We start from the raw sequence: 23,312 nt of genomic DNA, 5'->3' as shown, positions 1-23,312 counted from the left end.
CTGTGCTGCCTGATGAACTTTTATCCCCATAATTTAACCTCTTCCACCTCTTGTACTGAATTAAATTTTATAGATTCTAATAATATATTTTCTGCTGGATAGTGAGAGTCCACCTTAATTTAATATAAAGTAAAAACACAGCAGCATAAATCATCATTTTAAATGAGTAAAAAGTAAAAATTAATGGTCGAGACAGCTTTTAGTGATTTTTTTTTCTCCACAGAACTACAATAGTGGAGTGTGTGGATTTGTTTGCCTTCCAAGTCAGAAATGGGGATTTCAGCTCCTAGGAGTTTCCTTCCAGCAGCTGAAATTTCCTTGTAAAGCTGTTGGAAATTCCTGACCTTCCTGCCCAAAGGGAAGTCCAGCAGGAATTCCACAAGATGCTCCTTCCCAGGAATAATTACTGCTAAAAGCCTGAGAATAATGCACCAAATATTCCAGAGAAGCCCCATTTTCTCCTGCTCAAGGATTAACATTCACACGGGATGGGAAATTACACAGGAGCAGGAAGGGCAGGTCCAGGGAAAGATAATTACAGAATAAAACAGGGAAGCTTTCAGTCCACCTGGGTTTGGGGTTTTTCAGAATTGCTCCAGTTTCTGCATTTCAATGCAATTCCTTCTTAACAGCAAGATTTTACTGCACTGTAAAAATTCCATATTTACTGCCATATGCAGAGTTTTTATTTAAATACCGCAGTGTTTAAATTGACTTTATCCTGGCAGTACCCCCGATTAAACTTCTTTTCTGTCTTCAAAAATGTCCATGGGCATCAGCATCAGACAGAAATTTGTGTTGTGTTTGTAGCAGATGGTTTTGGAAGTGTTCTGTGACCTCATGCTTATTGAAACTGCTGGCTAAAATGATAAAGGTTTTTTACAGTTTAATCCTAATTTTGGCTTCTGTTTTTAATTCTGCCTAGCATGGCTACAAATAATATTTTTTACTGACAGTTGTAAGGCTGTGGCTGCTCTGGTGCAGTGAGAGAAGTTGAGTGATTCGTGGCTCTGGAGTTCCAAGTTCCTGAACATATTGCAGCAATAAGCAGGATTTTGAGGAAAATGGAATATCCAAATGGGAATGCCTTTCTTTTCCTCCTGATTTTCAAAGCAGCTTCAGGTTTTGCTATTTTTTTTTTTTAATACTGTTTTATATTTGATCAATTTGCTATTTATTTTAAAAAAAGAGAAAATAATGTGATTTTCTTTTTTTTTTTTTAGTACTACAAAATATTTATTTTTCTCAACAAAAAGAAAAAATAATATAAAACAGATTTTTAATGCTAACAAAAAAATTAAAATTTAATATGCAAAATAACTGTATTCCCAAAGGGCTCTTCCTAGAATTTATTCCTGACAGTATTGATATTTTGGATGCTAAAAACCCTTTAAAGCACAGCAGGGTTTTTTTGTTGCCTTCTCCACTGTCTCTGGTTTTTGTGCTCCTTTATATCAATACTCTGAGATTCATCTTGAGAGGGAAGAATTTAATTCCATGAATTTCTACCTCCTCACCTGTGCTCTACCTGACACTGCAGGATGCACATCAGTAACTTTATTTTCAAACAGCATCTAAAAGGAATGATTAAGATTTGAAGCTGCTGTAAATAATTTTTTTTTAGTGTTACAATGTTGAAAATTGAATCAAATTCCAAAAATGCACACAGTCAATTAAAGGCAAAGTGAAGGATTTCTCTTTAAATATTGATTTATCCCATAAGGGCTTTATTTATATATTAATGCCCTTGTGGGATAGATTTTATTTTTATATTTATACACACACACATATGTATAAAAAAATAAGTTATTTATTTATATATATATATATAATGTTATATAGTAAAAATATAGTTTATAAAATATATATTTTATATATTTATATGGGATAAATTCATTATTTATATATATTTTAAATAATATAATCTCCTATGTTAATTGGGAAAAAGAGCTCAAGACTAAGAACCTCCTGCTCTGACAGCTCCAGTGCCTTCCAAGAACTCGGGGATTTCTGGCACCTTGAACAGTTTTCATTTCTGTTCCTAAAAGCTCTTTGGCCCCCAAGAGAACTCGGGTCACTCCCTGCAGCGTTTTCTGTGCAGTCCCCTGGCAAAGGAATGTCTGGATTTCATCCCAGCCTGACTCAGGAGCTGCTGCCTTTTCCCAGAGGTGCCAGGGCCTTGTGGAGGAGCAGAAGTTCCTGTAGGACATCCCAGAGCTGCTTTTATCAGTGAATTCCTGGTTTATCCCCTCTGCTTTATCCTGTCTCCATAATCCCCTTTTCTCCTGCCTCCCCTGCTTTGCTCTGCTTTCTGACTCCTTGCCTGCAGCAGGAATTCTCTGGCACAAAGCTGAGCTGGTTTTTGCTCAAAAACCCCCTGCAAACGTGGCTTGAGGGAAATAACCAAAAGGATTTTAGGTGGGAATGGGCAGCTGGACCTGAGTAGGAAAACTCTCCCAATTTGCTTTTCTGGAGTCATTTTAGTCACATCAAGTGCAACAATAGAAGCTGGAAGTGCAAGAATAGAAGCTGGAAGTTTCCTTAACTTGAAATCCACTGAGTAGAAATGAAGATTTGCAAAAATTTCTAATTGATTTTTTTTCCTAGCTAATGAAACAAGGGGAATTCCCTGTTGGAGTTGTGCTGTGCTGTACCTCCAGGCTGCTCTGAGGCAGGAATTGCACAGGAAAAGGGAGGCACGGGAGGCTTTGGGTGTTTCTGTGCTTCTGAACTTGGCTGAAAAGGAGGAATAAAGACATTGATTGGTTCCTGCCCCTGCACAGAACCCTGTTGTGGTCGGTTGTGAGGTGGAGCTGGAGGTTTCCATCCTTTTTTCCTTTATTTCCGTGCAGTGAATAGAAAATTCATAAATAAATAGCTCCAGCTTTTCTGCCTAAAGCTGGCTGAGCAGAGGATTAAGGAGTGAGGGGGGAAATCCTACACTGGTGCCTTCATTTGAGTTTCTGTCTCCTCTGGAATTGGCACCTTGTGCATTTTCATTTGTGCTGCACTGCCTGATTTGCTGAAACCCTGAGCCACGTTTGTTTTCACCTCAAGTCAGGTGGATTTTTTGGGACTCCAGAGAAGGAGGACAGCGAAGCTGTCAGGGTGAAGCATTGTCAGCCTCATGATGGCCTCACCTCATGCCCAGTGCCTGATACTGCTTCACTGGATGTGCCAAAAAACCCAAACTGGGCAGGAATGTCAGTGTATCAAATCAGAAAATGAAATGGTTTGGGTTGGGAGGGATTTTAAAGCTCATCTCATTCCAACCCCTGGGCAGGGACACCTTCCACTGTCCCAGGCTGCTCCAGCCTGGCTTTAGACACTTCCAGGGATCCAGGGGCAGCCACAGCTGCTCTGGGAATTCCATCCCAGCCCCTCCCCACCCTCCCAGGGAACAATTCCTTCCCAAAATCCCATCTTTCCCTGATTTTACTCTAAAACTGTAGGTGGGATCTGTATCTGGTTCTCTTTGCTTTACAAACCTTCTCTCCAAATGACTTCCCAAGTCCAGTTGTTACTGCCATAAAAACAAATCTAAAGTAGGTACAGAAGTGTATAATAAAGTAAAATTGAAGTTGACTTGTTGGTCAGAAAATCCAAAATACCTCCAGCAATTTAAAAGCAAAGCTCCCACCTTGTAACACCTCCCACCCCACAATCATCTCCTTCTGATTTATACTTCCACAGGTGTTGAATTTTATGACTTTAGTGGAGTTAAATTTCTGTTTTGTGGATTGGAACAGCAAGGCCAATCGCTGGGCCTGCATTAGTGACTGAATCTTTGCTTTCTGCCAGGGAAAAATGGGAATTTTGGTATTTTTAACCTACCTGTAGATAATGCATGCACTGTTCCTGCACGTGTCACAATTGGCCGTGTCCTGGCCGGTCCGATAGGAAAGCCTGCAAAGACAAGAACACAACATCAGTAAAAAAATCATTTATTTTAACAAGTTTTGGCCTTCCATGACCATTTTCATAATAATCAGAATTTCAGTTTTTTGGTTTTTTTTACCTTGAATATTGAATACAAAAATCCAGACATTAGGAAAACAGCATCAAAAATGGCATATTCAGCTTAAATTATGACATTACTTCTTTGGGGTGTGTTATTATTTTCTCCATTTTCACTCTACCCAAACTCTGAGCATTAAGCAATAATCAAAACACATAACCCATTACATCAGGAGGAGTGTGCAGACTATAATAATGCAAAATAGGATCTGTTTAGGAGTTTTGTGCCTCTCAGTGAGGTCTGAAGATTTGTTGTAGGGATGTTTATGTGTTAAAAGGAACAAAATGCCTTTGAAATGACATTTCCTGTGCTCCCTTAGCCTGCAGCTGTGCTTTGTCACACTCTGGTTTGAAGTTTCTTGCAGCAGTGACTTCTCATTTACCTGTGCTTGTCTCTGCCTTGGTCACTTTGAATTAAAAAGGGGTTTTTAAGGTATGCAGGTACTTTTTAATACATAGAAATTTCATTCAAAGAAATAGATTTCATTAAAATAGAACAGTTGACTGTGAACATGAATGTTCTGGCATGCAGATGAGTTTAAAATGAAAATTGTTAATTCAGTATTTGTGCATTGGTACTCAGATTTTTCTTGGTAAAATCACAAATTTCAACTCTTTTGAAGTTAATTTCAGTTTGTTATGTACAAACAAATGCTGGCAACACTTTCTCAAAGTTGTTTTTAGAAGAAGCGGTGAAATAATTTGTCCAGGGAGCTTTGGAGATGTGGAAAATAGATCCAAGTCAGAATTCCTTCGGGGAATGAGGTTCTGCCTCAAGCCCAGGCAGTTCAGCTGATTGACCTCCAATTATTCAGGGCTGCTTTGCTTAACCAGGGGCATCTCTGCCCCTTCCCTGCCCTTGCAGGGACAGAGCTCCTCTGCTGCCCTGCCAATGAGCAAAAAGGAAAAATCCAGCATTTAAAAAAAAAAAAAAAAGGCTTAATTTTTACCTGACACAATGTCCAGCCTCTGTAATATCAAGTGATAATGGGAAATTCTGCTCCAGCTGTTTGATGTGCCTGTCCCCCAGGATGAAAAATCAGCATTTCTGAGGTGCTGCAGGCTGTTTGTGTAGCTCAGAAAATGATCAGCTGGGCCTGTGTCACTTTTCTTTGTGATTTTAAGGCTGGGGGTGGCTGGGGTGTTGGCACAGCCACAGGCTGTGGGTGCAGCTCCTGGCACTGTGTGGCACCAAGAGAAGTTCATGAGGGGGTGAATCCACTTCTTTAAGACTTTCTTTCCTTCTAAAAGCAAAATGCAATGTGGAGTTCTTGCTGTCCTTAGATGGTGGTTGTTTATTTGGCCTCAAAATTGCTTTTTAATCAGAGGCACACGCTCAGATTATCAACATTGCTGATTTTTAACAGCACACAAAAGCCACATCACGGAACCATGGAATGGTTTGGGTGGGAAGGGGTTTTAAATCCCACCCATTCCCACCCCTGCCATGGCAGGGACACCTCCCACTGTCCCAGGTGCTCCCAGCCCCAGTGTCCAGCCTGGCCTTGGGCACTGCCAGGGATCCAGGGGCAGCCACAGCTGCTCTGGGAATTCCATCCCAGCCCTTCCCCATCCTCCCAGGGAACAATTCCTAATTCCCAATATCCCATCTAAACCTGTTTTCATTTTCCCAACCTGGTAAATGAAATTTGAGATAAATTTAGGGTAGGAGGTAAATATAAAAGTGGATTTTTATTGAAGGCTTTCAGGAACAGTTCTGGAAAGATGCCTACAAAAGTCTACCCTCACAGTGGGGAGTACGTTTTTATAAGTTTTAGGAAATTAGCATAATTGATGAAAGTAGTAATTAGGAGGACAGGTGGTGGTGCAATTTGCTCTAGGCTAAGTTCCTTTTCTGGAGTTAGGCACTAAGCTGTACTTTGTCCATGAAATGTATCCTGAAGTGTTGTTCTCAGCCTTGGAAGTGAGGGAGAACCCACCTGGGATAGGGGTCTTGTATTTCTCAGGGCTTGGACTTCTGGAATTTGTGCTGTTTTTTTTGTCTAGGGGATTGAAAGTTACTTGGAATGTAATAGGTTAGAGCTCCAAATATATGTGCAGAGAATACAGAGGACATAGAAAAGAAAAAAAAAAGGCAAAACCAAAAGTGGCATCAAACCCACCTTCCTTCAGATGAGGAGTTCCTACTACTGAAAGATGTGCAGAGGAATTCACACAAAGCAAAATGTCCACTTGGTGTGCTCTTCCTTATGGGTTTATATTTGCTCTTATTCTCTCTAAGACAAGCAATTCCTGATTTTCACTTCCCCTCTTCAGATCTTTCAGAAGCTGACATTCAAATCATCCCTACTATGAACCTGAGACTTGTAAATTTTTTTTTTTTTCCAAGCTATTGATCAGCTCCTAAAAGCTCTGACTAAAGATACAACATTTAAAATCTAGAGATGAGTTGGGGAAGGCCTTTATTTACTGAGGACATAAAGAAGAGTCAATATCTGCCTTCAGAGGGATGTGGCTCTGCTCTTTATAGGTAAAGCCATAAACGCCCTGTGCTGGTGCCAGCTTGGTTTGTATTTTTTTTTTTTAAGCTCTTTTCCAGTTGGGACATTTTCATTCATCTTTGTAGCCCTGCAAACAGCTGGAACTGAATGATCTTGAAGGTCCCTCCCAACCCAAACCATTCTATGATTTGATGGTCTTTAAATGCATAATAATTGTAGATTTCCATATACTTAAAAGCATATTTGCTGGTATAAGGCTGACTTGTTAAGCTGATGAAAATGGTCCTTGGATGTAAGTATTTAAAAATGAGATGATTTTTGGATGATGAGTTTGAAATCCTGATCTCTCAACTGCCACATTCAGCTCTGCTTGGTTTTAGCATCTGTGCAATTCTCAGTCCTCACTGGTTATAGTGATATATTCATTTTCTAGTTGGATTTAATTCTTGATTAAATTTTCTTAAAGCAGTTTTTCCTTACTGTGTATTTTTAGCTTTTCAGAGATGATTTTTGCATATTTTCTATTATTTCCTTCTTTGAGTGATCCTGTTAGAATTCCCTGAAAGCCCCAAGAGCACTCCATGGTGTCCCAATGTTTGGTTTCCATCTGGCAGTTGCAGAGCTCTTTAGCCAGGACTGAATTATGTGAGTGTTAGAACAGTGTAAATCCAATTATTTCTATAAAAATTAAACTCCTCATGAAAGAATTTTGTTGTTGATACCTCAGGGCTTTGGACTTTTACTTTCTTGTTTTCACATAATTATCTACACAAACACTTGCATGGAATTTGTCTCCTTCACACCAGCAAGGATTTCAGTATTAGCACAGCATTGCCATGCAGATTTTAGGCAGTGAGGTTGATTTTCAGTGCAGGCTTCCTGAAAAACAGAGTTTCCATCAGTTTTGGCTCCTTAGCAATGATTTGAGAGCAGAGTCTGGATACCAGGAGAAGGAGAGCAGAGTTCTGGCCTGATGATGCTTTCCTTGTGCCATGCAGTGTTTGAGTAAGCTGCTTTTTTTCCTTCCTCCTAAAAATAATTTGGAAAGTCTTCCCGTGTAGGAGAGAGACCAAAAACGTTGTCCTTCGTTAGTAAACCAGTTGTTATTTTCCCTAAAAATAAATTCTTTCAAATGTCAAGTCTTTCACAAAGCAAAGTTTCCTGCAGAAAATCTGTTGCCTTTGTAGAGAAATGGAAGTGGGGTTTGGCCTGGTGGGGATCCCAGGGGCTGTTCCTGGAGTTTCAGCCTGTTTTGGATGTGATTGTTCTCATCTCCACCGAGGAGGAGCCATTGCTCCAGAGCTTCATCCTCTGTTCCTTGGATCCCGTGTTTTCTGTTCCTGTGTGGATGCGCAGAGCTTGGGCAGGTCATGGAATCCCAGAATCCCACACTGGTTTGGGTTGGAAGGGACCTTAAATCCCACAAAATTCCATGGGCAGGGAATCCCACTATCCCAGGGTCCTCCAAGCCCTGTCTAACCTGGCCTTGAAGGTGCTCGAAGGATGGATGTAGGTGAGTTCAGTTTCTCTGTCTGCATCTCCCCATGGAAAGGAGATCTCTCCAGTTTTTCCCACATTTTTCCATATTATTTTCAGGAGATTTTCATTTTCTGACAGGTTAATTTTTTTTTTTTTTTTTAGCATTCTGGGTACAACCTGAGCTTAACCTCAATTAACACTCCCAAGTATTAAAATATCATAATGAAGAGCAACCGTTTTGCTGACATGGACTGGCAGGAACTAAGAATAGGCTGCAATTTTCAGAGCAGCCTAAGGGGATTACACTCTCTAAGTCCCTGTGAAACACACAATTTGTGCACCTGCTGGAGGCTTTTTTTTAAAAATACCAACTTTAGCATCAAAATCTTTGCATTTGAATATTTTTTTGCTTGTTTAAATTAGACCCCATCGAGCTGGGAGAGGGAAGTGTAGATCTGTGTATGCTGATTTTTTTTTTTTTTTTAATGGGCATCTATTAAAAACAAAGAAAAAAACTCCTTAAAATTATTTAGAAGGATTGATCTGTTAGATCTGGAGTCCCCTAATGGCAGGATTTTCCAGAAGTGGCTGTGGTGGGTACAGAGCAGGATGCTCCTGATGTTCCTCACACTTTTGATGGATTATCACCAGCAAGGAGGATGAACAGACTTCAAGAACTTTTTTTTTGTTGATGTTTCTTATTTAAATATAGTGAAACAAATGAACTTAGGCAGGCAGTGGCCTTTGAATGTGTTTGAAGTGACAGTTCTGGCCTTGCTCAGAGGAAGTGCAGGCCCTGCTTCTCCTCAAGTCTTTGTATTAATTGGAGTTGTTTGATTATTTCCTAGAGCTGCTGGGACAACTCATTACAAAGCTGGTTAAACCCTACTGATCCCAGAATCCCAGAGTGGTTTGGGCTGAAAGGATCTTCAAAAACCCACCCAGTTCCACTCCCTGCCATGGGAACACTTTCCACAGACCAGGTTGCTCTAAGCCCCATCCAACCTGGCCTAATGTTGCCCATCTTTACAGAAAAATGCTTTAAAAATCAACAGTTGGATGGAGAACTGCTCCAAATCTTTGTTTCCCACTTTGAAGTATTACAGAACTGATAATTCCAGTAACTGTGCTTCAAGAGAAAATTGGCATTATTATTACAAACAGAATCTGCCTTTTGGCAAAATAAAATGACTCCACTTTGTCACGAGAGCTTTAGTTGTCCTTATGACTTGAGTAAGTCATTTTTCAGCCATGTAAAATGCAGAAAAATCTCTTGTATATCTTCTGCATCTTATTTTAGGTTAAAATAAATCCTGCTTAGCCCTAGAGGTTTATTCTGCCCTAGGAAAGCTTTACCACTTTAGTTCAATGGGAAACTCATACAAATGTATTTGTATATCAGCAAAACCAGGTTTTTAGTGGATGAAAATCTCTGGTTCCTTTAAGAACTTCGGATTCTGCTCCCAAACCAGGTTTGGGCAGGTCTAAACCACCTTAGGCCAGCCTTTGGCTCCTAAAAAGGTGTTCTGAAAAATCACTTTGAAAGTAGAAAAATTGTTTTAACCTTTTTGGTGCTGTGTTTTCCTGAAGTTGATAATTACCAATTAGCAGTTTGCATTTAGAGAGGATAAAAATCAGGATGGATGCTGTGCTTTGAGACATTACCTTGAGGCTCTTCTGGATGCAAACATGGATTTGCTCCGTGTGTTTCAGGGTCTGGTGTGCTTGGGTTATTTTTTATTTCCCTCCCAACTATTTTTCTATTTTCCATGGTTTTGTTGTCTGTTTTTCCTGTTTCCCTTTGTTTTGTTTTCCCACTCGGAGACCACACAGGTCTAAGTGATCCCAGCTTTGTGCTGCTGGGTGGTTTTCTAACTAAGGATTAACTAAACCTTAATGAAAACAGTTTTCCTCTCAACAAAGCTCATCCCATTCCACCCCCTGCCCTGGACAGGGACACTTCCACAATCCCAGGTTGCTCCAAACCCCATCCAACCTGACACTCCCACACTGAACACTCCTCTCTCTTTTTATTTCAAAGTTGATATTACTGATCTGGCTTCTGAAAAAAAAAAAAACAACAAACAAAAAAACCTTTGCCATGTACAGAAACTCAGTGGTGAGATTTTTCAGGCTCTTTCCAAGACAGTGGTTTGTCTTTTGCTGTGTCCTGACAGTTGGAAGCAGATGACTAATTTGCTTTTTGAGGTATTTGCACTGTGGGCGTACAGCACGACTCCCACAACAGCAATTCAAGTGCTTTCACCCTGTAAATACATTTTGTGTTATACTCAGGTTAGTCAGGGAGTGTTGTCTTTTTTTAATAACTATATATTTTAATAGGACTGTTGCATTATTAAAAAAAAACCAAAAAAAAAACAAAAAAAGAGAATTAAAATGTATTTCAAGTGAAATCACAAAATCTTACAGGAATTAGGTGTGTGCAAAGTCAAACATCTCTCCTGAATATTTGTGCCTTTGTTGTATCATCAGAAAAATCAGGAGGATAATTAAAATGCCAGCTTGTGGTGTTAATAACCATCCAGGGAGTTTGCTCTGGTGGAGCAGCAGCTGCATTGCTGGTGGGGAATGATTAGGCCAGGCACTTCCAGCAGCTTATCTGGGAGCACATTCCAGTAGTGAGATGAGCTCTGTCCCTTCCCCCTTCCCCCCAAGTCTCTCTGCTGTGGTTTCCCCACGAGGGAGGATTCAGGACTGGATTTGGGGTTTTTGCCTGGATTTGGGGTCGTTGCCTGGATGCCCAGAGCCTCCTGAGCCAGCAGCTCATCATCAGATCTGCTGCACGCACCCATCCTTTCCTGCAGCTTCCAGTGTTCCTCTTCCCACTGCTCTTACACACGCAGATCCACGGAATTTTATATTTAATTTTGTGTGTGTGACTTTTGGGAGCAGCTGGGGTGATGTGCTAGATGGTGGAAATCCTTGTGCCCTCACAGCTCCTGCTGCTGCCACCCTGAGCTGAGGAGTTCCTACTACTGAAACACAACACCTGGGATTCTGCTTGGCTTGGACTTCTGAATTGAGGCTGCTCCCAGGAATTGTTTCTATAAAGGAGGGAAGATGGGAGAAATGAAAATCTGTGGTATTATTTCATCATTTTGCTGTGATTAAGATTTCAGTGTGAGCTCAAGTACCCTTTGTGCATTATATCTCTCAGCCTACACTGGCTTCAAATAATAACTGCATCAGCCAGACGTGTTTAAAATTCCAAACGTTGTGCAGGAGCATAGAATCAAAAGAGGGAGGAGAATTTCTGGCCACTGATCCTGGTGTTTGTGTGGAGCCAGTGCTTGGTGTTCCAGGAAGGCCTGGACTCAGGGTTCTGGGCTGGTGACAAGGTGAGGATCAGGCACAGGTTGGACTTGATGGTCCTGGAGGTCTTTTCCCACCTAAATGATCCTGGGATTCTGTACTTGCAAGAAAGATGGGAAAATGCATGGAGATAAAACCAAAAAACAGCAGGAAGGACCATGGAAGGAAGTGCTGAACTCTGCAGCCTGAGCAGGTCCCAATACTTTGTGTTTTCTCATTTCCTTGGATAATGGGAATGTGAGGAGACTCCACAGACCAGGAGTGTGGCAGTTGCTTGAGTTTTGTCCACAGTTCCGGGTCCTATCCCTGGAATTTCTGTGGAGCTTGTGTGGATGACAATAAAGTAAATCTCTGATTTATCAAAGAAATGACCTAACTGACCATTCCAGAGGGTGAACTTCCTTCTTAATTCCCAAACACCTCTGCTGGCCTCTGCAGTCCAGCCTCTCATCCTGAGGAGTTACTGGGCCACACACAGATTCTATGGCTTTAGATGGAAAAAAGGTTGATGGGATATTGGGAAGGAATTGTTCCCTGTGAGGCCCTGCCCAGAGAAGCTTTGGCTGCCTCTGGATCCCTGCAAGTGTCCAAGGCCAGGCTGGGCAGGGCTTGGAGGGGATAGTGGAAGGTGTCCCTGCCCGTGGCAGGGGTGGAATTGGGATGGTCTTGAAGATCCTTTCCAACCCAAACCATTCTGGGATTCTCTGCCACTGAAACTGAGGAGAAAAAATCCCAGTGTTCCCCCATAGAGTTGTGGCTGTCCTCTTCTGGTTGGTTCATGCAGTGAGGAGTGGGGTAGAGATCATCCCCCATCATCATCCTATTAGGAAAAGAGGTCCAAACACAGTTGGGAATGTTGGGAGGGATTTCCAGCCTCCCTTGGAATGGCAGTTTTCCTGCCTGGTTGACCTGGAGCACTGATCCCTCCGTGACATGCAAAACCATCACAACAGAGCATCACAACAAGCTCAGAATTGGCCCAGTTTCACTGAAGTGTTTTACTAACTGCTGTTTAACATGGAAAAAAAAACAGCTCCATGGCAGGGAATTACTCATCCACCTTCAGAATTCCTCTGTTTTGGCAAAGCTCAAAGCAAAACCTGTACGAGCTGTGGGCCAGTGTGGACACCTCAGTTTTGTTCAGGTGTGAGCCGGAGCAGTTCCAGCAGAGGGTGGGGTCAGGGAGGTTGGACACATCCATGCCTGGGAACTCCTCACTTCAATTTTCCTCAGGCCACAGATCCCAGGATGCGTGGGTTGGGAGGGACCTTTAAAGATCATCTCATTCCAAGCCCCAGGTACCTGAATCCAGCTCAGGTCTCCATCATCTCCCAGTTTTTCACCTTCACCTTCCTAAATGTGCTACACAGGAGCTTTTTCAAGCCTGTCCCAAATCTGGAGCCTGGGGTAGCTGGAGCCTCTGCAGTTTAAAAACAAAGCCATCCCCATCTTCAGACAAGTCTTTTTCCTCTTTTTTTGCCATTTTTCCTCAGTCAGGATAAGAGATAATTGTACCTTTGTGCAAGCACGGGGCTCAGAAGGAGGTGTCAATTAGAAATCAGTTGTTTCATCTCCTGGTGAAGGAACAGCAGTGAGAAATTTAACACTGTAAAGCTCATTTTGGTCCCATTTTTACAGGCTTATGTCTCTGCATTCTGATACTGCCAACAGCCAAACTGCAGTTATTAAAGGATTATTCTAATTGTGAAAACTTGGTAATTCCTTACCTTCAATCATCCTCTTAAAAAAAAAAAAAAGACTGATTTAGCAGGGAAACTCTCCTTGCAGGTGTATAATTTGGGCAGCTTGGTGACATTGGGAACCTTCTGATCCATGGCAATTCCTATGGATTTATTTAGCAAAACCATTGTTTGCTTACAGTTTTTTTTCAGTCTTTCATTAATAGACTCCATCAGTGCTTCCAGATTTGAATTGTAGGGATTTGCTTTTATTGGCCTTTGTGGCCCTGCAGCCAATCTGCTGGAAAAGTCCAGAACCTTAATTTCACTTTGAAGCTGCTGATCCTGGGCTGGAGCTGGGAGGTGTGGTGGGGAATGACATTTTTCTTGGTTTTAAAGTCCAGTGAATAGCAACCAGATAGAAATCAAATTATTTTTCTCAGTGGTTCAAATACATTTCCATTAAACTCTGCCCGTACAGGACATGCAGATAAAAAGCTGGACTATATTAGCAAAATAAGTTCTATTTTCTGAGATTCAGAACACTCCTAGTGGCATTTTTTTTGGGGAGAAAACAGAGCATTAATACCAAGTAACTTTGCTAAAAAGATTATTCCTTTTTTTTTTTAATGTTTGTTCCACATTCTGGTTGTTGTTAACTGTTCATTTTCCTTTTTTTTTTTTCCTCATTTCCTTGCTGAAAGCCTCCCACCACTGCATTCCTCACAAAGGATTGCTAGAAAGTGGCTCTGACAGCAGGGTTATTGAAGAGCTCTCTATCTTCAATGTTATGGTACCCAGGTACTCTGAATTATTGCACATTAATGTTCCAGGATGTCTGTGAACTGTGAGACTTTGCCCTTTTTATCCACTCTGCCAATCTGATCTGAAACTTGGATTATCAGCCCCAGAATAAATGTGTCCAACTCTTAATGAAAAATCCTGTCAAAAATATAAATCTCATCCTGGTTTGAAGGCCTGTGAAATTCTGTGCTCTGAGATACTCCTGGTACCTGCCTCTGGAGATCCAACTCCAGACAGTTTTTAGGGAGCTAATTCAGAAAAAAAATGGAATTTGAGGTTAAAAAAAAAGGAATTTGCACTTAAAAAGAAATTGAATTAGAGGTTAAAAAGAAATTGAATTTGCCATTAAAAAGAAATGGAATTTGAAATTAAAAAAAAAAAGGAATTTGAGGTTATCAAAAAAGGAATTTGAGGTTAAAAAAAATGGAATTCAAGGTTAAAAAACTGGAATTTGAAGTTAAGCCTTGGATGATGCTGGATATTTCAGTGCTCAGTCTTATATCATCAGCTTTCATTGGTTGGTTGGTTTGGGATTTTTTTATGTAAGAGAATTTTAGATAAGAGATGTCAAGGAGATCCCACGGACTGGCAGCAGCTGTTGGAATAACCTCCGTGGGGTTTTGGGATGTAATGGAATAGTTCCAGTGGTGAGGTGTCAGTGTGGGCCTGCTCTGCTCCAGCTGTGCTTGGGAGAGCAGGAAAGGGCTGGTTCAGAGCTTGGAAAACCAAATTTCTTATGTTGAGGGCAGGTAAATGGACTTTTGGTGTCTTTGTACTGCTCCTGCTTTGGGTTGAGTGAGCAGCACTCAACCATCACTGGCCCAAGGATCACAAGGTCCACAAAGCTCTGATTTCTTGCAAAAATTACTCCTTTTTTGGAAGGTGCATCCAAAGAGATTCCCTGGCTCTGCCTCAGGAAGGTATTTGGGAATGATCTGTAAATGACGCAAAAATACAAAGAATAAAAAATACAAAAATACAAAAAACAAATTGAAAAAAAAATCGAGCAGGCCCAGAGAGAGGAAAGAGGGAAGAATTGAGGAGGTGGTTTCAGGGATAATGAAATGAGTGTGACCATTTCAGGCAGTGTGGATGGATGTAAAAAGGTCACAGCAGGAAATAAAGGCACTCATCACAGTCCTCTTCCCAAGCTGTTCTTACAGTGTCCCAAAACCTGGAGTCATTCAGAATATGGCACAATTTGTGCATCCCAGATGAAATTTGCTGCATTCTTTCTGCTTTCCATGTATTTATTTGTAGTGAGCTGTCTTTTGTAGTTAAGCTTATCTGTTGTTTCCCTCCATTTCCAGGTTTTCTCTTAGAAATGATCCTGTTAAACCTTCCCTTTGCCAGGGCTGTAATTGAGAAAAAGCAGAACAAAACCACTGAGGGGGGGAAATCCCAAACCAAGCCCTGTGCTGTCATTCCTGCAGCTGGCACATCACTCCCAAAGGCTGTGCTTTCAGAGGCTCTGCTCTTGGAAACTCTTTTAAGCTTCCTTTTCTCCAGCGTGAAATAAAGAACTCCAGTTTGGAAGGTGGGGGGATGGAGGTTGTCCCTGCCTTGATTTGCTCTGTCTCCTTGGTCTGCTCTGAAGAGCTGGGAGCAGAGCAAACAACCCAGGCAATAATTGCTTTGGCTCCCTGACTTGGATTTGCCATCTCTGCTGAGCAGGAGGATCAGTTTGGGTGACCTTGAGGACCAGTGCTGGCAGTGCTGCTCAGGCAGCACTCGGGTGAGGATGCTCCATGCTCTGCTCTTCCCTTGGGTGCACACCTCCATCCAGGCACACAATATGGGCTTCTTTTCTGCTCAGAAATGAGAATGTGAGGCACAAAATTCCCTTAGTCATTGAAAAACGTGCAATGACATTTAAATTCCATCCATGACAACGTCTTCGAAGGAGTTTGTTGAGAGCTCTTTAAATTCCTGCACCGCTGCTGACTAATAGAGGAATGTAAATTAGCTCTGGAACAGGTTCATTTAACTCTTGTCTAGTGTGTAGCATTTGGCCTGGCAGAGTCAAAATACTGTGACTTGTTTTTGTGTGGCAAATTGAGCACTTTGTTTATTAAAATTGCTGATTTGTTGTATAATGAGGAGGGCACAGATTACTGTTCCTTCCACGGGAAGGATTTAAAGGGCAGGTCACTGCTGTTCTCCAGCAGCAAAGTAATTCTGATTATGTGCTCATCTTCTGCTCTGTATTTCACAGATCTTTGTTAGCCAGGTTTTAGAATTATTGCATTGTGCTTGCAGTCCTGTCAGCCTTAGTGATGCTCCACACATTTGGCTTCCTAAATTCTCCCTCTGAACACAGACAAATATATCTGTAAAGTGAGATCGCTGATAATTTATCAGAATAAAGCCAGAGCATGAAGCTGGGTTTGTGTTGGAAAGCTGCACCTTGCATCATGTAATATTCACTGTTTTTTTAACTCTGAGCTGGGACTCTTAATTGAAGCTGCAGCTCTGCACTTCCTTCATGCATGACTTAAGGCATCCAGCAATGTTTGCTGGGATGTAATTTGCTTTTTTTTTGTAGAAGCTTCCACACAGAGAGGTAGAACAGCCATTTTGCCAAGGATTTAGTAAATAACGATGCACATAATGCAGAATTTTAACAATATCCTTTGATATTGGGAGGGGGATCACAGTTTTTCTGTTTCTGGTCCTGCTCCAGTGTCTTTCCCCTTCCCTTGAAGCAGAGTTGAGTGCTGGCTGTTGTTGCTAATTGCGGATGATGGAGCACTGGCATTTTCAAAAGCACACATAGATGATAGGCACCCAAAGGATGAGACTGCTGCCTTCAGAGATGCTGCTACAGTTCTGCTGGCATCGACTCATTTAGTGATGAATTGCAGTAATAGCAGTTCAGGACCTACAGCATATTAGTGAAAATGAATCCACTGAGCACCAGTCCCATGGCACTGCAACAGCACTTAAAGAACACTGATTTCCTTAAAGGCAGAAAAATCTGATTAAGAAATTTAGTTGGGGCTTTGTTTTTTGCTTTTGGTGGTTTTTTTTTTTTTCTTTCATATTTTTTTTCCTTTCCCAGCAGTGTGTTATTTGTTTGTTGTAGCATGTTATTCTAAGGAATTTAATGTACATCAGAAAAGCAGGTGAGTTCCACAAATACAAAATGTCTCTTGCTGGTCTAGCAGATGGAAGATGCTACAGTAAACAGCAGAACTGCTTTAATTTCTTGATCTAAACTGACCAAAACCTGGTTATAACAGGCAAAAAGCTCGACATGCTGGCACTGAGGAGGTATGTAATATTTTACACAGGGTCTGTGGCAAAGACTGCAGCAATTGGCAAGAATTACTCTAATAAAAGGATGGGGCAGCCTATTATTGCAGGAGTTGTGTAATTTGAGAGAGCTGGGGATAAAGACAGGCTTTGTGTTAATGATATGTTGGTGTTTGCAGGAGAACAGAGTGTTCTCCCAGCTCTGGAGAGAGGCATCACTGCGGAAGGTCCCGAGCACAAAGCTGTGCAGTCTCCTTCCAAATCATCCGACAGCCACAAAACCAGAGGGGTCTGGAGTGCAGGGATTTGAAAATGTGCAAGTGTGCATCTCCCTTCTTCTCCTTCCCTCCCCATCCTGACACCCTGCATGCCCAGCAGGTCTGGGACGTGTCTGGAGCATGTGCAGGAGCAGCTGGAAGTGGCTCCAAGTGTAAAGTGCTAATAAATAGGCTCTTCCTGGTCAGATGGAGCCTTGTAAACTCCAGTACACGAGTCTAAGAGGCTGTGAAGATATTCTAAACTGGGATTTATGGATAATTTCACCATTTTAGGGCTAATACAGCTTTGTAAGGCTGACAGCTGCAGAGGAATTATCCAGGATAGTTTGGCCAAGATGTGTTTTGTGCTAGGGGCAGGGATACACTCCTAACATTGGCTGCATTAACAGCTCTGCTCTGTCAGGGCAATAAAAAAATCTGTGTTTGTTGCACCTGTGGCTGTACTGTCTTTGGGAAGGGATAAAATCTGGATATGTAATTGTGTGGAAGAAGCAGAGTATTTATAACCTGGGGGTGATGTGGGTGTTTGTGCACTCAGGGTTCTCGACGAGCGGGTGATGAGTTATGATGATGAAATAGTTTCCTGTATTTTGTGATTTGAAAAGCAGCTTGGCACTTCTTGCCAAAGCTCCTGCAGTTTCTCTAAGTTAAGAAAGTCAAGAGAGTTCTTTTTCTGAATAATAATTTAAAAAAAAATAAATTGAATCATAGAATTGATTGGAAAAGATCTTTAAGATCATTGAAACCTGTGTGGCTTTCAGGTAGGCCAAGAAACATTCCAGTCTGAATATCCAGGACTTGATAAGGTCCTTGATATTGGTAATTGATAAGGATATAAATAATAATATAACCAGCTGTAAAATAAACTAACAACACAACGGCTGTATTGACAGCAGGATCCAACTAAGATGACTTTTTAATGCCAAACGTGTTGAGTTTAAGGATTCACATGATTTCTACGTTCCTAAAGGAATTTAAATTAAAGATGTACCTTTCCGACTCAAACAAAAGCAGGTGCTGCTTCAAGTAGCACGAGCTGCTGGTTCTTTAATTTTAAAGTCCTGATCTCTTCTGGCAAATTGTAATTTAATTGCAGAAGTATTTCAAAACACACAAACAGCAGACATACATTTTGAGGTGTGTTCACTGAATAAAGATGAGGGAACTAAGGCGAGTTAGTGTGTAAAATATTTGTTAAGGTGATAAAAGATGGGTTGAACTGTCCAGGTAAAGACTAAAAGTTGTACTGAGTTACAGTTTCAGTACCTTTAATGCCTTATGGGTTAATTTAAATAATGAAAGCTAGGGATAAACACCATTTTATTTCTTTCTGCTTGTGTTTGTCATGTTTAGGGCTGTGTGAAAGTTACGAAGAAGACTTTGATATTCAAAGTTTTAATTTCCTTTCCTTCTGAAAGAAATACCATGAAAAATTCAGGTGAAAGGAAACCAGACAAGATTCTTATGCCATTAAGGGAATTACATTAGGAGTTGTAATAATATCCCTTAATCTTAAAAAGGTAAGTCTCTTACAGAATTAAGGTTTTGCTGCTGCTTTTCATGCCGTGTGAGGAATTATGGCTAATGCAAGTTGCTGATGTGAAAACATCCTCGCTAATCCTGCTTGGAGAGCAGCTCGTTCTGTGCTCCTTAGAAAAGGCACAAGAAGATGTATTATGGGCCCTTCGTTAAATAATTACTTAATTGCAGCCTGGGACTGGCAGATAGCAATCTGAACGCTGCTGGCAGGTTTCTCCTAAAGCAGCAAAACTCCGTGTGAGCAGCGCCATGCGCGCGGTGGCAGGGACGCGTTGGCATCAGCAAACTCAAGGTGAAAAAGACATTTCAATCAGCTCATACTCATTAAAAAGGCTTCTACTCACCCTTCCCTGTGAGCTTCTCCCTTCTCTAGCTCCTGTATAACACCCAACAACACTTTGATGGTCTCCTGACTAGAGCTGATCAGGTTCTCCATCATCTGAAGCTGCGCTTTCAAGTCCACAACTTCGGTGTGAGGCACGATTTGTTGGCATTCCTGGCTCACGGCCACGGCCGTCCGGCAGGGCTGGCTCTCCTCCATGGGCGCCACGTTGACCTGCAGGCTCTGGTCACTACATTCGGGGGCCGGGCACTGCGCCCGCGCCACGCACGCTCGGGCATCTCCGGCCGGGGGCTGCACCCCGTTCAGCTGCACCGTCCTCTTGTCCTCCTCCTCGGGGCACGGCCCCCAGTCGCCCAGGCCGGGCAGGTCGGGCTGCGAGGCCGGCAGGTAAACGGTGGCCACTTCAGTCTTGAAGACCCTCCCGTGGAGGGGCTGGGCGGCCTCGTCGCCCCCCAGCCGCGCCGCCGCCGCTCTGCCCCGGCCGGGCGGCCGCGCCGGCTCCTCCTCGCCGGGCTCGGCCAAGTTGGGTGGAGGAGGAGGAGGAGGCTCTTTGGGAGAACTGTGCAAATCGCTGCTTTTCCAGGCCTCGGCGCCGTTGTCGTGCGCGGCGCGCTCGGAGATGTGGGAGATGAACTCGGCCGTCTGCAGGCTGCCGGCCTTCCTGCCCCACGCCGCGGCCTCGCCCGAGCCCCGGCCCTCCCTGTCCTTCACCTCGATCAGGAACCCGTTGTTCTCGCTCGGTAACGTGTCCACAGTCGCGGCGCTTTTCAGGATATTCCCTTTTTTCCGGTCCAGAGGGAAGGTCTGGTAGCACTTTTTGAGATCAGGGGAAGTCTGGACTCCTGTGCTCTTGGTGACGTTGGGGATGGACCTGCGGGCGGGCACCGTCATGTACTTGCGATAGGCCGTCTTGTAGGAGATGGCCTTGGCCTCCCTCTTGTCGGGGTCCTGCGTGGAGGAGGTGGAGAGCTGCTTGTCCCTCTGCTCGTTCTGGGCCTCGCAGATATCCTTGAACCTCACCTGGAGGGCTTTGTTCCGTTTCTTGATCTGCCGGTTGGGATCCAGCGCGTATTTCATCTCCAGCGCCAGGGAAGCCGCGGGCTCGACGTCGCTGTCCGAGGCGGTGAGTAAGCATTTGCTGGGCTCCTTACTCACCATGGTGCCTGCAGCCAAAAACAGTGTGAAAAGCCTCAAGTTACAACAGAAATGTTCGTTTTTCCCCTGGGGTTTTTGCAATATTTAAGCCACGTTCCTGTGATCCCACTGAAACGGATGTGACGCGCGACCGATGCCCTCGATTCCGTCGAGTCACAACCCGTGGTGATTTTCTAGAGATTTGTATCTTAACCATGTTTTACTTCAATCTGTTGTGAATGCCTGCTCCTCAGAGAGGAGGTTTCCTGGTGCCAGAAGTTTTTCCACAACTGTTTTCCCGGGATAGGACCGTGGCTGTCATGCCAGGGCTTCCCAGGAAGCAATTTCCTTCAGGAATGTGTGCTCCCAGGAAGCCAGTCCTCTGAATTTACCTGATAGTTAGTAAAAACTACAGGCAAATTGAAAACCAAGTGTCTTTGTCCATGTGAAGAAAAGCTGAGAGCTCTGCCCCCCCTTAATTCTCCTTTAATGCAAATGTTTAGTAGCAAGAAGTGTCCAACTGGCATTATTTTTAGAGTGTGCTTGCTTACCAAACACGTTTCTGCTGTGTAATGTATTCAGCGTTCTTTGCAAGGCATTAGTTGGTCATTAGAGGTGTCGTTATTTGGATTTTTATAAAAAATTTCCACATAGCTAAACCTAAATACAGATTCATTATTAGCAACTGGTTGGTAATGCTGGGTGTGTAAAATTTATGAATTAGTGAAGTTTTGGAGGAAGTCAGCAGTGCATCAGTTAAGGTTTTGCTTCAAATGCAAAACAACTCATCCTTTCCTAGAAGCAGTAATGTGCCTTTACGATACAGCTGCTTATCCCAAAAAATCCTAAAGCACTAAAAACCTCCAAACCTGTGATGAATCACAGAAATTACTTAATCTGCCATTGAAATAGAAGCTCCTCCTCAAGGAGGAGAAGATGCCACCTGCTTAACAAAGCATCTACCCAAAAAAAACCCCAAACCCCAGTGGTTGTGCAGATCATAGAGGATCTGGAGTAGCTGCATAATTAAGATTTCATTTTTACACCTCATTTGAAGTTGTAATTTTTACTTTCCTGTTGTGCAAATTTCTCCCTGAGACTTGCTGAATTACCAAATTCCCATTTAATCCAAACATTCTGCATATATCTCCTGGTGAAACCCTCAGAGGGACTAGGGAGTACAATGTAAAACAAGTAAAGGGACTTTCAGGTGTACTTGAAATATGTTTTTAATTAAAATTCCTTTGTCTATTTAATAAAATATGTGAAACTCTTGAAGAGTTAAGTGCCATAATAGCATCTGTTTTAGAAAGCCAACTCAGGGGCACAAGGGAATGAATCCTTGACTAGTCTATATTTAAAGTAAGAAAGCTTAATGGGGAAATCATTTCCAGTAGAAAACTGAATGTTTATGAGGTGTAAAAGTAACACTTCCCTAAAGACACACACAAATGTGCATGGCACAGAGTCCAAGGTTGGACTTCTGGGTCAAAAATCTCATGAAAACGTGCCATTCCTTAATGTTTTTTTCATGTTTTAATTCCCTGGCCCCAGTAATTTGTGAAGAAGGAACTGAAATATTCCAGAATCCCCCCAGTTTGCCTTTTTCTCTCTGACTTGTGATGCTCAGGGAGTGGTGAGGGAGCTGCAGTTGTTGGAGAAGGGGAAGAAGTTTTTCTGTGACTCTGATGTAGTGCAAAGTCTATAGAAGAAGCAAAAAGAAGAGAAAATTCAGGACAAAACCACGCAAATAATGGAATCTGAGACTGCCAGATCCCAGTTTTCAACTGGGTATTTTATACAAGCCTAAGATCTGATACCAAGGTGACCAAGTCCCTGTTTTTGGAGGAAAAGAGAGAATAAAATGGAAATTCTAAGGGGGAGCCTGAAGATAAAATCAGAGTAGGGGCGTAAGATCAGTTATCCCTGTGCCCTTAACACATGAGGTACAAATAGGGACAGACTTTGAGGGGAATAAATCAACTACATTTGAATGTCAGGAATTTTTTGTTCCAGTCAAAACCCTAAATAAGGAGTTGGTTGTGGGGGAACATCAGTGTCCTGTCCTGGCTGCTGTGGGCTGTATTTTAATTGTAATTGTGTTTGAGAGTGCCTTTATTTGAGGGACATTCTGCAAACAGAGCAGGTAGGGAGCCATCCATCTTTTTGTCTATCTAGGGCTGGAATTTTGGAACTTTTAGTGAAAAAAGTGCTGGCTAAGATACAAACCTGGTCCTTTAGCTCACAGCTGGACCACGTAAAAATCTATTGTAAAAACTGCTCTTGAACCCCAAAACTCTGCACTTCAGAATTCCTGGAAGCAAATGTTCCACAACAGTCTGGTAAATGAATGAGCTGACCAAAAAAACCCTTAATACAAGAACACAACAGCCATTAATTCCAAATCCACCAGTAGGAGTTTCTGAGCTCCCAAAAAAATTGTGGCAAAAATGAAATGTTGCATTCACAAAGATGTAAAATATTCAGTAACTGTGTCTGAAAAAGCCAGGTTTTTATCCAAAAAGGCTATAAAAACTGGCTGTTAGCTCCGAAAATCACCTTTTAGAACTATCTCTTAGGATTCCTTGGAGTTGTCAAAGTGAGTTTTTGGACATTTGGTTATTTGACAGCAGGATCCATTAACATGCAATTTATTTTCAAGTATTGGCTTGATATTTCATTAGTGTCTATGACCTGTCTCAATCTTAAGATTATTTTCCCTCCCACTTGAATCCCATCATTTTTGGGGGCTGCAGGATGGCTGGGTTTGTTTGGGATGACTTCCCATGAAATTCATGAAGTCCATAACCCAGCTGAAACCAGGAGTCTGGAGAGAATCATCCAGAGCAGATAAATGGGGAACTTCATTCTGCAGTTAATTTTGAGCATGTCTTTAATAGCCAATAAATTGATTCTTCACCAAATTCCTTGTCTCCCTTTCCCAACTGCACAGGCCTGATTGATTTAGCAGATCCAGAGTTTTTTATTC

The 23,312-nt window shown here is 42.3% G+C and overlaps 2 protein-coding genes across 5 annotated transcripts in view; one reads left to right on the top strand and one right to left on the bottom strand.

Annotated features, from left to right (window-relative positions):
* The window catches only part of DOCK1 (dedicator of cytokinesis 1), a 273,681-nt gene that overhangs the window by 99,462 nt on the left and 150,907 nt on the right, over positions 1–23,312 (top strand). The gene's annotated exons all lie outside the window — the stretch shown is intronic.
* Positions 1–23,312, bottom strand: part of INSYN2A (inhibitory synaptic factor 2A) — a 38,881-nt gene that overhangs the window by 6,391 nt on the left and 9,178 nt on the right. The window contains exons 2-3 of the mRNA XM_053949422.1: positions 19,191–20,352; positions 3,835–3,906 (exon numbers count right to left, since the gene is read on the bottom strand). Coding sequence (XP_053805397.1) covers positions 3,835–3,906; positions 19,191–20,347 — 1,229 coding nt within the window. The 5' untranslated portion in view covers positions 20,348–20,352. The remainder of the gene's footprint in view (positions 1–3,834; positions 3,907–19,190; positions 20,353–23,312) is intronic.

The sequence above is a fragment of the Vidua chalybeata genome, chromosome 8 (genome assembly GCF_026979565.1).
Source record: "Vidua chalybeata isolate OUT-0048 chromosome 8, bVidCha1 merged haplotype, whole genome shotgun sequence".
NCBI lineage: Eukaryota > Metazoa > Chordata > Aves > Passeriformes > Viduidae > Vidua > Vidua chalybeata.
This window is presented reverse-complemented; position numbering and strand designations above follow the sequence as displayed.